Source organism: Cucurbita pepo, chromosome 14 (genome assembly GCF_057944985.1).
Source record: "Cucurbita pepo subsp. pepo isolate OVF chromosome 14, ASM5794498v1, whole genome shotgun sequence".
Lineage (NCBI taxonomy): Eukaryota > Viridiplantae > Streptophyta > Magnoliopsida > Cucurbitales > Cucurbitaceae > Cucurbita > Cucurbita pepo.
In genome coordinates this window covers 5,943,576-5,957,486 of record NC_141811.1, presented here as the reverse complement: position 1 = coordinate 5,957,486, position 13,911 = coordinate 5,943,576, and the positions used below count along the sequence as shown (strand labels likewise).

The following is a 13,911-nucleotide window of genomic DNA, read 5'->3' as shown; positions in this document are numbered from 1 at the left end:
ATATAATTGGTTGTGATTTCTTCAAACTAAATTAGGATGAAGGAAGAGAAAGATTTAATATATACCTTAACAAACTATATCTGTATTAGCTATCTCTTTTGGCTTAAATCTGCTTTTATGGCCATTTTTGTTTTCTCAAATGTGATATTTTTGTTTTCTATTTTTTGTTTTATTTTGTAGAGACTTAGATTCTTGGTTTGAGGAGAGATGATGGGAAATGATGAGAGTTTAGTGGAGAGGAGTGGGGATGGTTGTTTGTTCGTTTATTTATTCTTTTTATTTTATTATTTTTTTAAAAGTAATTTTTTTTATTTGTTTATTTGTTTGTTTACTTATTTACTTATTTATTTATTTATTTATTTTTGGGTTATTACACCTCTAGAAGTTTTGGGGTGTGGAAACATAAACAGATAGGGTTGTTCTTAGCATTTCAAAACTTATTATTATGAACATTGCAATTGTATGTCCTCATAGTAATCCTGGTTTAATTTAAAACTGTGTTAGGATATTCACTTAGGTAGGATCATAGGATTACATTATCATTGATGAGTTTGATACATATCATATAGCTTCCTACTAAGAGATTGGCTTCCTGCTTGTAGAAACTTGCACTGTTCCAGCTATGTGTCCAGCGACAATCCCGCTTCTTCCATCTGGTCTCGTGGCGATCCATGGTCGATGTATCGATCAGGAAGAACCATACTTCTCAACTGCACCATAATTAAGTTGGTATTAGTAGAACAAAACGAAACAAAACAAAACGATTTTGATTTACCTTGAGATGATGATCATCTAAAAGTCCTGTTAAGCTAAAGAAATGGGATACATGAGAGCCAAAGCCTCCAATGGAGCCTTCCTCCACCACAATAAGAATTTCATGTTCCTTAGTCAATTGCCTGAGGATTTGAGTATCCAGAGGCTTGCAAAATCTGGCATCGGCTATTGTTGGGACAATGCCCCTTGTTTTAAGCAATTCCGCAGCTCCAACACATTGTTGAACTATTGAGCCATACCCCAAGATAGCACCTTTAGTGCCTTCCATCAGTATTCTCCCCTTACCAATCTAATCAATGAAACAAAGAATGTGTTAGATTTTAGTTTGAGATACTATATTGTAATCTCATGCTAACCTCTATTGGAGTTCCTTTGTAGTTTGGAGGAAGATCGACGCCAATCCCGTTGCCTCTTGGAAATCGAAAACAACTTGGTCTATCGTCGATTGCTGCTGCCGTTGCAACCATGTGCATTAGTACAGCTTCATCAGATGGAGCCATGACAACCATGTTTGGCAAACAAGCCATGTATGTTATATCAAATGCTCCACAATGTGTTGGCCCATCGGCACCGACCAAACTAGCTCGATCCATTGCGAAACAGACAGGTAGTTTCTGAAGGTCTACGTCGTGCACCACCTTCATGACCATGCCCTATAGTTAGTAGTTAGGACAATACAACACTGTCTACAATTTGAAAATAACCTTTTGTTGTTACCCGATCAAAGCCTTTTTGAAGGAAGGATGAGTAAATAGCACAAAATGGCTTCAGATCCTTTGTAGCTAAACCAGCGGCGAACGTAACAGCATGTTGCTCGACGATCCCGACGTTGAAGAAACGATCTGGGAACTTCTTCTGGAAGTAGTTAAGACCAGTTCCACCACCCATGGCAACATGGATGGCGACGATTTTGTCGTCGACTTCAGCTTCTTGTATCATAGACTCAGTAAAGTATTGAGTGTATGAAAGTGTAGGAGATTTTGTCTTGAATTGCTTGCCAGTTTTGGGATCAAACTGGACAACTCCTAAATGTTTAGAAGAGTTGTAAAGAAGTAAGTATTTGAAAGAATGCATGAAACTAAACAGGATGTTGTGACTTAGAACAGAGCCTAACCATGTATTTTATCTGCAGCGGCTTCTGCTGGTGGATAGCCCTTCCCTTTTTCTGTAACGATGTGGATCAATACAGGTCCAGGACTGGCATTTATTTCACCTTATAAAAAATGGTCACCAAATCTCCCACATTGTGTCCATCCACAGGACCAATATAGTACAAGCCTAGCTCCTCGAAAAACGTCGATCCCAAGCCACTGATCATAGCTCGTGCATATTTGTCGGCTTTTGCTGTAACTTCATGGGCTTGCCCACTAATTTGTCTTGTGATGGTCTTTAAAGAATGGTATGAAAGTCACTAACACTGATATCTAGGTACTTAAAGTGAGGTGTTTTGAACTGCTTGCAAGAGTCTCAATTTCATGAAGTGCTCACAAGAAATTGTCGAGAATTGTTGGGAGGGAGTCGTCTCACATTGGTTAATTTAGGGAATGATCATGGGTTTATCTAAGAAATACATCTCCATTGGTATGAGACCTTTTGGGAAAGCCCAAAAGCAAGCTATTTGAGCTTTTGCTCAAAGTGGACACTATCATACGTCGAACAAATAAATTGTGAGCCTCGAAGATGTAGTCAAAAGCGACTTAAGTGTCGAACAAAGGGTGTACTTTGTTCGAGGACTCCAGTGAAGTAGTTGAGCCTCTATTAAGGGAAGGCTGTTCGAGGGCTCCATAGGCCTCAGGGGAGGCTCTATAGTTTACTTTGTTCTACGGGAGGATAATCATGGGTTTTAAGTAAGGAATACATCTTTATTCGTATGAGGCCTTTTGAGGAAGCCCAAAAGCAAAGCCAAGAGAGCTTATGTTCAAAGTGGACAATATCGGTTTTATGTCCTAAAACTCATAGTTTGTAAATAAAAACATATTCTATTTTCAATAAAGTTATTATTCATGTTTATTCAGTAAAGATTGTAATTGAATAAAGTGAATTTTATGATCATTAATCTAAATCCAATAAACTAAGAATATTCTTGCCATAGTATGATTACTTGAACTATATGTAGAGACATAAGAGTGGATCAAGTTCAAGTATATAGTCAAAATGATCTATAGTACAGGAATAAGGCTGAGTACCTTATCGTGGGAACACTATGGATGCGGCCACTTTTGTATATGACATAAACAATGTGATCACTAAATTGTACATGCGGAGACATGTGAGTGGGGGCGTCCTGTGCAATGAGTATTGCATAAGATCGGACCATGAAGAAAATCACTTTCACTTTATAATACCGTTTACTGTTGAGATTGAATTTTTCACTCGATGACCTAGGTAACTCGACCTTAATTCTGAGCTAACTATGAACTCCTGTTTATTCAGAATTATCCTTAGATTTGCATGGGTGAGAGTGGCCCGAGTTTGTCGACTCAATAAGCCTCCCATTTCAAGGGTAAGACTAGGTGAATGGCTGGGGACGTGGGGTGCAAGATGGAATTCACTCCTACCCACTTTTAGGGATAGAAGAGAGGTAGTTCCCTTAAGTACTAGCTCCCGGTCTTGAACAAGGGGCCCCACCCTCTCATTGGCCTGAGAGGGATTCAGTTTACTGGTTTGACCGCAAACCAATTGTTCATTAGAGAATCAGTTGGACATAAGGAACAAGAAGTAACTTCAGGGGTAAAACGGTTAATTGACCCAACTCTAGTTATGAACAACCTATGAAGGATCGACTTACTAATCATGGTTATATCAAATGGACCGAAATATATCTATAGTGAGGGGAGTGCAACTACTGGGCTATAGTGGAGTGTCCTAGTGATTAATGAATGTTGGTTAACAAAGTTAATGAGTTTAACCGGTTAATCTTTGATCGTTGGAGCCCATGATCTATAGGTCTATTAGGTCCCTCTACTAGCTCATATCGGACTAAACTATAGAACAACGTGACGAGTGAGTTTGAAGTGTTCGAATTCAAATTATAGAATATGCACTACATATATACGATATATTTAACCGCATTTTTGTTTTATTTACGAATTAAACAAAAGGAGAGAATCGAAGATATTTAAATAAGGTTTAAATATTTTAATTAAATATGTGTCGGAATTGATTGAGATTGACATTTGAATTAATATTAAATATTAATTAAATAGTTTAATTAATCATTTAATACTACTTCAATTTAAAATTAATTATTGTTGAATTAAGAGGAAGAAAGTCAAAATGTTGTAAAAATACATGTTTGAGTTAGTGGAATTTTGAGTGTTGGTGATATCAGATTTGCATGACCATGTAAATATGACTATAAATAGAGTGATCAATTTACCTGTAATAACTTCTCCGGAAACCTTGAGAAAAACTCTCACAAATTCTCTCTTCATATATACTAAATCCCTCTTAAGTTTAGTCACTTGCCGAATTCCACGATCTCGTTCTAAAGCCGGAGAATAGTGGAGAAGACACTAGTGGTGGTTCGAAACCGGTTCGTGAGAAAAAGAGGAATTTGAACTACAAAATGTTAGTACTCAAACACCTTGAGTTTTAATACTTATGAGCATGCTAGTTATTTATTATAATTGATATTCTAAGAGTGCCTAAGATCCAAATTGCTTCCGCATGTGTTATATTAATACCATCAAGTTGACACCTTGAAAATTATATATTAGTGGTGTATGTCTTCTGGTGTAACGACCCAAAATTTTCTACTTAATTTAAGGTTGCTAATGTATACATATCATAAACACTGAATGCAGAAATACTTGATTTAAACTTTCATAAAGCATAACCTTCAGCTTAAAACACGGCCATGGACTTACATGTTTCGAAAACGACACAACAAAAGACTAAACAAAATAAATAAACGTTTAAATAAAAAACATCCTATTCTAGCCTAAGTCTAAGAGAAATAATACGACTACCCTATGCATGTGTCATGATATCGAGTTGCAATGTTGTCGTCAGTCGTACAAGAATGCCTTGTCTTAACCTGAAATAGAGGTAACACGTGGCTTGAGTATTTTAAGAAATATTGAGTATGTGAACTCACTATTGGGGGTTAAATCCAACCACATGCGAATACAATAACGGGACCTATCATATCAGTATTTTTCCAATGGCACTATTCTAATGGGAAGCTTGGATATGCACCATATACTCTACACACAGCCCATATGTGCGAGTATAGACCCACCAGACAGTTCGCACACCGTTGGACCCCTTTTCCTGTCAGGCGAGCCTTCTCTGGTAGCTCAATTTTTGCCGGACATCCATTAGAATTAGTAACCGTCACGGCAGCATTATGTAAAACATAACGATACTTCGCTTGCCTAACGAATGAACGCGTCCGTACCCTCATGATGGAATAGGGGTATCCCCCCAATGCATGAGCACACATAATGCATGAGGTCCCAACATTTTTCCGTTTTCATTATCATTTAATACAACCCGCTAGCATTCTGTACATATCATATCGTTTTTCATATCAGTTCACATATCGTTCATCATTCATATCATATCGTTTCTCATTTTTCAGTTCTCATATCATACATAATTCTAGCGGGATTATATTTCATGTCATTTATCGTGATTTCATGTCATTTATATCATACTGTGTACATACAATTTAAGAGACATAACATAATGTTCCATGTTTTTAATGTAACATCTTCTCATACACATCTCATACTACAACATATCGCATCACAATGTATCATATCATAAACATGTCAATTTATCACATATCTCGTACCATAACATATTTCATATCATATCACAACATATATATATCCGTCATTCACATCTCGTGTCATAATCATATCATATCATGAACACTTCGTGATCATATTGTTCCCTAACTTATCATAGCCTTAATGTTCTTATACATATCACTATCATATCATTGCATGAACGTATCCTAACGCTATCGTTCTATCAATCTATCACAACTTTATCCCTTTCTACTCATAACCTAATCGTATTCTTTTATCAATCGATCGTGATTATATTATTTTTATCAATCTCTCATATCCATAGCACTTCGATACGTAACCTAACCTTAACATTTCATGAACATATCTTACTTATATCATTACATTACGTTTAGTGCATCCTTCTTGTATCTTATCTTAAACATATTATTGAACACATCGTATCATAAGTATTATCATACAATTCACATATCACAACATATACATAACATATCATAAGCATATCGATTCACAAACAATTTACACATATCAATATATATGACACGTGCAGAACCATGAGATACGTGTCAACATCAAATATAACCATGCCGATAGTAAGGCCACTTACTTGGTTAGTTAAGTTGGTGTCATCAATTTGTCCTTAATAAAAGTCCGATTCTGTCCATTGAAAACAAGTCAACCTATGTGAGCTCATAAAATCAGTTTTAAGTTCGAACTTCTACAAAATTTTTTCTCTAATTTATATTGATCCATGTGTTGTACTTCATAAAATCATTTAATACCCACTTTGCATGAGTTAAGTCTTGAAATATTTATATATGTTTGTTATATAGTATTATTTTCATACAAATCATTTAATACTCACATTTTATAATTTTTTATAATTTCTTCTTCCTGTGTTTAATATTTTTTTAACATTTTTACTCTGTTTAATACATTTTATAATTTTCTCATTCTTAATACATTTAATATTTTTATTGTGTTTCCTTTTAATTATATTCACAATCTTCCCGTCTCTCACAATTCCTCCCGTTTCTTACTATTTTTTTTATTGCTTTTAATTATATTCATAATCTTCCTTCCGTTAGGATTGATACTAGTTGTTAGCTCTGATACCAATTGTTAGGATCGCTCAACAACGCACACACTCGATCAAGATGAACATAAAGCACCGGAGAGAGAAAATACAAAGAGGAATATTGGCTAAACCAATTGTTAGGATGGCTCAAAAACGAGAGAACGAAGAAAATTAACTGTTGAGAGCACTGTCTAATTACGTCTATACATCGTTTCAATTTACTAAATATAGCTTACTAAAGATTTAAACTTAACTATATAATCTACCAAATATATTTATATTCACTCTCACATCTTTACCAAATATCCTCCAAATATATCTCCACATATTTTAGTAAATAATATTTTCCAAATATATTTCTACCCCATGTTTAGGAAATATGCATCAGGTTCTATATCCCAACACCTCTTTGGCTGTGTTTCTCCTTTTTTGTTTTTTCTTGCTTTTAATTATATTCACAATCTTCCCTCCCTATCTCTTACAGTCTTTTTATATTACCGATCTTCCCTTGTCATACTCCATATCCCAACACCTCTCTTGCTGTGTTTCTCTTTTTTTTTTTTTTTTTCTTGCTTTTAATTATATTCACACTCTTCCCTGTCTGTCTCTTAAAATGTATCTTCCCTCCGTCTCCTATTATTTCTATTTTTTTTTTCTTTTCTTCGGTTTCTTTTCTTCTGTTATGTTAGTGTTATGTTAGTATTATGGATTCTGTATTTCATTTTATTTTTTCTTTTTATGTGTTAGCTTGTTTCTGTATTTACTTTAGTTGATTTTGTTAACCTTTATATTCTTGGTTTTTAATTTAATCCATTTATTTGTTTATTTTTTTACTATAATTCATATAAAATTATTGACAATCTAAATAATTGCAACAATTCACAAGATCTACCATTGGTTGTCATTTCTTAAAAATGAAATTAGGATAAAAGAAGAGAGATTTAATATATACCTTAACAAACAGACCTATCCGCTATCTCTTTTGGTTTAAATGTGTTTTTATGACCATTTTTGTTTTCTCAAATCTGATATTTTTGTTTCTTGTTTTTTGTTTTATTTTTTAGGGACTTAGATTCTCGTGTAAGAATTGGTTTGAGGAGAGATGAACAGATTAGTGGAGAGGAGTGGGGATGGTTGTTTTGTTCGTTTATTTATTTATTCTTTTTATTTTATTATATTTTTTTAAAAAAATTAATTTTTTTTTATTTGTTTATTTGTTTGTTTATTTATTTTCTTATTTCTTTTCTTATTATTATTATTATTATTTTGCTATTACATCTATAGAAGTTTTGGGGTGTAGAAACATAAACGGATAGGATTGTTCTTAGCATTTCAAAACTTATTATTATGAACATTGCAGCTGTATGTCCATATAGCAATCCTTGGTTTGATTTAAAACTGTGTTGGATATTCACTTAGGCAGGATCATAGGATTACATTATCGTTGATGAGTCTGATACATATCATATAGCTTCCTACTAAGAGATTGGCTTCCTGCTGGTAGAAACTTGCACTAAAAGAGCTTCTTTTGATCTTCCCAAAAGAGTTAACACTGTTCCAGCTATGTGTCCAGCTGACAATCCCGCTTCTTCCATCTGGTCTCGTGGCGATCCATGGTCGATGTATCGATCGGGAAGAACCATACTTCTCAACTGCACAATAATTAAGTTGGTATTAGTAGAACGAAACGAAACAAAACAAAACGATTTTGATTTACCTTGAGATGATGATCATCTAAAAGTCCTGTTAAGCTAAGGAAATGGGATACATGAGAGCCAAAGCCTCCAATGGAGCCTTCCTCCACCACAATAAGAATTTCATGTTCCTTAGCCAATTGCCTGAGGAGTTGAGTATCCAGAGGCTTGCAAAATCTGGCATCGGCTATTGTTGGGACAATGCCCCTTGTTTTAAGCAATTCCGCAGCTCCAACACATTGTTGAACTATTGAGCCATACCCCAAGATAGCAACTTTAGTGCCTTCCATCAGTATTCTCCCCTTACCAATCTAATCAATGAAACAAAGAATGTGTTAGATTTTAGTTTGAGATACTATATTGTAATCTCATGCTAACCTCTATTGGAGTTCCTTTGTAGTTTGGAGGAAGATCGACGCCAATCCCGTTGCCTCTTGGAAATCGAAAACAACTTGGTCTATCGTCGATTGCTGCTGCCGTTGCAACCATGTGCATTAGTTCAGCTTCATCAGATGGAGCCATGACAACCATGTTTGGTAAACAAGCCATGTATGTTATATCAAATGCTCCACAATGTGTCGGCCCATCGGCACCGACCAAACCAGCTCGATCCATTGCGAAACGGACAGGTAGTTTCTGAAGGTCTACATCGTGCACCACCTTCATGACCATGTCATATAGTTAGTAGTTAGGACAATACAACACTGTCTACAACTTGAAAATAACCTTTTGTTGTTACCTGATCAAAGCCTCTTTGAAGGAAGGATGAGTAAATAGCACAAAATGGCTTCAGACCCTCTGTAGCTAAACCAGCTGCAAACGTAACAGCATGTTGCTCGGCGATCCCGACGTCGAAGCAACGATCTGGAAACTTCTTCTGGAAGTAGTTAAGACCAGTTCCACCACCCATGGCAGCATGGATGGCGACGATTTTGTCGTCGACTTCAGCTTCTTGTATCAGAGACTCAGCAAAGTATTGAGTGTATGAAAGTGTAGGAGATTTTGTCTTGAATTGCTTGCCAGTTTTGGGATCAAACGGGACAACTCCTAAATGTTTGGAAGAGTTGTAAAGAAGTAAGTATTTGAAATTATGCATGAAACTAAACACGATGTTGTGACTTAGAACAGAGCCTAACCATGCATTTTATCAGCAGCTGCTTCTGCTGGTGCATAGCCCTTCCCTTTTTCTGTAACGATGTGGATCAATACAGGTCCGGGTGCTGGCATTGATTTCACCTTATCAAAAATGGTCACCAAATCTCCCACATTGTGTCCATCCACAGGACCAATATAGTACAAGCCTAGCTCCTCGAAAAATGTCGATCCCGAACCACTGATCATACCTCGTGCATATTCGTCGACTTTTGCTGCAACTTCATGGGCCTGTCCACCAATTTGTCTTGTGATGGTCTTCAAAGAAAGGTATGAAAGTCACTTACACTAATATCGAGGTACTTAAAGTGAGGTATTTTAAAGTGCTCGCAAGAGTCTAAATTTCATGAAGTGCTTGCAAGGAATTGTCAATAATTGTTGAGAGGGAGTCGTCCCACGTTGGCTAATTTAGGGAATGATCATGGGTTTATATAAGAAATACATCTCCATTGGTATGAGATATTTCGGGAAAGCCCAAAAGCAAAGCCATTTGAGCTTATGCTCAAAGTGAACAATATCATACCATTGTGGAGGTTTGTGATTCCTAACATGGTATCAGAGTCATGCCCTTAATTTAGCCATGTGAATAGAATCCTCACTTATCGAGCAAAGAAGTTGTGAGCCTTGAAGGTGTAGTCAAAAGTGACTCACGTGTCGAACAAAGGGTGTACTTTGTTCGAAGACTCCAATGAAGGAGTCAAGCCTCTTGGAAGGAGGCCTTTTGGAGAAGCCCAAAGCAAAGCCACGAGAGCTTATACTCACAGTGGACAATATCATATCATTATGGAGAGTTGTGTACCTTTGCAGCTTCACGAAGCTTTCTAAATTGTGTGCTGGCTTGCAGCTTGGTTAAGGCACCACTCAGTGCACCAACAGGAGTAGCTGGTCCATCAAGTGTAGCAGTAGGCAAGGAGACTTGCTTATTGTCGTTAAGGACAATGATCATGTTGGCATCAAGATAGCCTGCGTTGTTCATTGCCTCGTATGCTTGGCCTGCTGTCATGGCTCCATCTCCTATCACAGAAATGACATTGTTCTTCTTTCCCAAAAGGTCTCTGCCAACGGCCATGCCAAGACCAGCTGATATGCTTGTAGAGCTATGTCCAGCACCAAAAGCATCATGAACACTCTCATCCCTTTTGGGAAACCCAGCAAGCCCTGAAGTTTGCCTTATAGTATGCATTCTTGACCTTCTTCCAGTGAGAATTTTGTGTGGATATGCCTGCAAGAAACACCACCAAAATCAACTCTAATCCTCAAAACAAAGAAGCCTTACAACTTTTTTTTGCTGATTATTATGCACCTGATGCCCAACATCCCATATGATCTTGTCTTCTGGAGTGTTGAACACATGATGCAGCGCCACGGTTAGCTCGACCACGCCTAAACTTGAACTTAAATGACCTCCAGATTTGGATACAGAGAACACAATTTCTGATCTAAGCTCTGCTGCTAGCTGCTCAAGATCCTGAATAAAAGACCTCAAACAACAATCAGAAAGATGAACAAAATTTGAGAGAACTCATGTAACAACCCAAGCACACCGCTAGCAAATATTGTCCTCTTTGGACTTTTCCTTTCGGATTTCCTCAAGGTTTTTAAAACACGCCCGTTCAGGAGAGGTTTCCACACCCTTGTAAAGAATGTTTCGTTCACCTCTCCAACCAATGTGGGATCTCACAGTCCAAGCCGACCCAGATATTGTCCTCTTTAGACTTTTCCTTTCAGGCTTTCCCTCAAGGTTTTTAAAATGCGTTTGCTAGATAGAGATTTCCACACCCTTACAAAGGGTGTTTCGTTCTCCTCCCCAATCGATGTGGAATCTAACCGCTCAACAACCACCAAGAGTATTACCTCGGTTGACAGATTCTTCATATGAATAGGATAATTGACAGTGTCCAACAAGGGCGTCGCCGGTTTTTCGCCGGAGTAGTCGACGGTCCATCCATCTGTTTGTTTTCCTACTAGATGCATCTCTTCATCATTGGGTTTATTACTCAAAGCTCTCAAACGAAACTGTATTGAGAACAAACAATGGTTAATAGTTGAAGCAAAAGCAAAGAGAAAAAGAGGAGATTTTGAATAATAACCTGTTTTGGTTTAAAAAGCCTTGGCCTTGCAGATTCCAAGAATGGGGAGAAAGTTTGAGTTGGATTGATGAGAAGCTGAGCCACTGCCATAGCTGATGAACCAACACGAACACGAACACGCAAATTCAAGGGAAGCTATCTATGCATGCAATGCATCAAAAACAAAGACTTATAAGTTGCCACCAAGACATAGAGAAATTAAGTCATAGGTCAACAACACTATAAATCAACTTCCAAAATAACTTAATTGCTCACCATCTTATTGAATGTTCGAGCATTTATTTGTTCTTAAAAGGGGTCGATCTAATGGAGATTTAAAGATGAAGTTAAAGTGAAAAATCTGATTTTTGATACAAGAACGAAGAACGAAGAACGAAAGAACGAAGAAATGGTAGATTTGAAAAGTTTATTTGACTTTGAACGTCCAAGTCTTCCACTCAAATTACAATTGAACAAGAAAACAAACTTTAGTTTGCCTTCTAAATTGATCTAACTTGCAAGACTTTGATAGAAAAAATTAAAATAAATGTCTTGTTTAATTTTTTTTTTTAATTATTAAACTTTTATAATTTGATAAACTATGTCATATTTTTTTTAAATTAACTTTCTATTAATTTAATGTTGAATTGGTCAAAAAATAATTATTGTTTGGTGCGTGAGACAATGTTTTTTCCCACGTCATCAATAAGATTATTCTTTAAAAAAAATAATACTTTTCTTAAAAAAAAAAAAAAAAACAATTTCAATGTCCAAACTCGGTTGGATTTGATTCAAATAAATAAAAAATTTGTAGATTGAATTTGTTCATGAGTTCTCCTAAAACTGATTCTTCAATTAAATTAATTTAAATTTATTGTTAATTTTAAAATTTATAATTTTGTTTTAAAAAATTTAAGTTAAATGACTTGATGATCCAAAAATTAACAAAAACACTAATTTTTTTTAAAATTTGACCCAACTTTAATAAATAAAAATAACAAACATAAATTTAAAAATCCAAATTATCATCAAACCAAATCTTTTTTTTTTAATTGTTTAAGCGGTAATATTAAACCAAATCGAGTCGAGTTAATAATAATAATAATAATAATAATAATAATAATAATAATAATAATAATAATAATAATAATAATAATAATAATAATAATAATCGAACGCAACAAACCGACCCAATTTGGTTCGATTTGGTTTAGTAGTATGTTGTCTATTAACACCAGACATTTCTCACTACAACAAATCAAAATTCATTTAATGTCTTTCTGTAATTGTACTCAACCAATCAAACAACATGCAAACTTAAATTCCATCGTACTTATCCGAATAATAAATAAATATGTATATATATAATATATATACGTATATATAACAACAAAATAGACAACAAAAAAAAGTTGAAAATCCTCGTTTTATATATAAATCCTTGTTATATGTATATACATACATATGTATATGTACATACATATAATCCTTATCCAAAACAAAACAAAATCAAAACAAAACCAAACCATAAAACATAGAGGTGAACCAGAAAAATTTTAAGAAAAAAAAAAACCAATAAAAAGACATTTTCACAACGTAATATTTATATTACAGAGCTTCCGAAAAACATAACCCATAACTCGAAATTACAAAAACTAAATCGTTATATAACATTATCAAAAAATTGCTAGAAGTTTGAGAATTCATACAGAAAAACCGAAGAAGATGGAGAATTGAAAGACACACTCGAGAATGATTTTGAAAGAAAACAACCAAATCGAGAAAACCCAAAAGAATTTAAGGGAAGACGGAGACGGGGACGGGGACGGGGACGGGGACGGGGACGGAGGAGGAGAAGGAACTTACTTAGCTGCAGAGATCTCGAGAGAGAGAGAGAGACTTGGGAGGCTTGGATGAGTGTGAGGAGCAAGGGAGAGCAATAGAGAGCTTTAAAGGGGTTTGGAAAGTATGACAAATGCAACGCACCATAGAGGAAGAGGCACATTTAAAGTCCTACTCATAATTTATGGCTTTAAAAGGGAAGTTTTAAGCCTTTGATGCTTGAAATGAACAGATATGGTTTTGAATTTTTGTTTTTGTTTGTAACAAAAAATAAAAAATAAAAATGAAAAAAAATGAAAGGAGCATCGAACTGCCCTCCCCCATGCAGATACCTTCTATCATACTCTTTGTCATCTTCTTCTCCCATTTTCTCTTCAATTTCTCTTTCAACTTCTCCCACCTTTTCAATTTCTCGTCTCATCATTATCGTTCTAATTACCTTATTGCCAAATCGTTCATTCTCTAGCTTGGTAAGTTACGATTGACTAAGCGTTGTAATACGATACTTGAACTCGAAATTACGATTCGATGTGATTGGATTC

At 35.5% G+C, this 13,911-nt stretch overlaps 2 protein-coding genes across 3 annotated transcripts; both read right to left on the bottom strand.

Moving 5' to 3' along the window:
* Positions 1-620: 620 nt before the first annotated feature.
* Positions 621-1,713, bottom strand: LOC111810421 (1-deoxy-D-xylulose-5-phosphate synthase 2, chloroplastic-like). The gene is made up of 4 exons (XM_087117576.1): positions 1,492-1,713; positions 1,131-1,427; positions 776-1,063; positions 621-710 (listed from the first exon to the last, which is right to left on the bottom strand). The coding sequence occupies exons 1-4, from the start codon at positions 1,711-1,713 to the stop codon at positions 621-623; spliced, it is 897 nt and encodes a 298-aa protein (XP_086973702.1).
* Positions 1,714-7,913: 6,200 nt separating this feature from the next.
* LOC111810733 (1-deoxy-D-xylulose-5-phosphate synthase 2, chloroplastic) lies at positions 7,914-13,523 on the bottom strand. 2 transcript variants are annotated; one of them, XM_087117511.1, is made up of 10 exons: positions 13,394-13,523; positions 11,549-11,687; positions 11,313-11,474; positions 10,762-10,926; positions 10,258-10,680; positions 9,443-9,716; positions 9,046-9,353; positions 8,685-8,966; positions 8,330-8,617; positions 7,914-8,264 (listed from the first exon to the last, which is right to left on the bottom strand). In XM_087117511.1, exons 2-10 carry the CDS (start codon positions 11,636-11,638, stop codon positions 8,091-8,093), a joined length of 2,166 nt encoding a protein of 721 aa, XP_086973637.1. In that variant the 5' UTR covers positions 11,639-11,687; positions 13,394-13,523; the 3' UTR covers positions 7,914-8,090. The 2 variants fall into 2 exon arrangements, with proteins under 2 accessions (XP_086973637.1, XP_023553267.2); XM_023697499.2 differs by having other exon boundaries at positions 11,549-11,683; positions 13,394-13,472.
* Between the last annotated feature and the right edge of the window lie 388 nt (positions 13,524-13,911).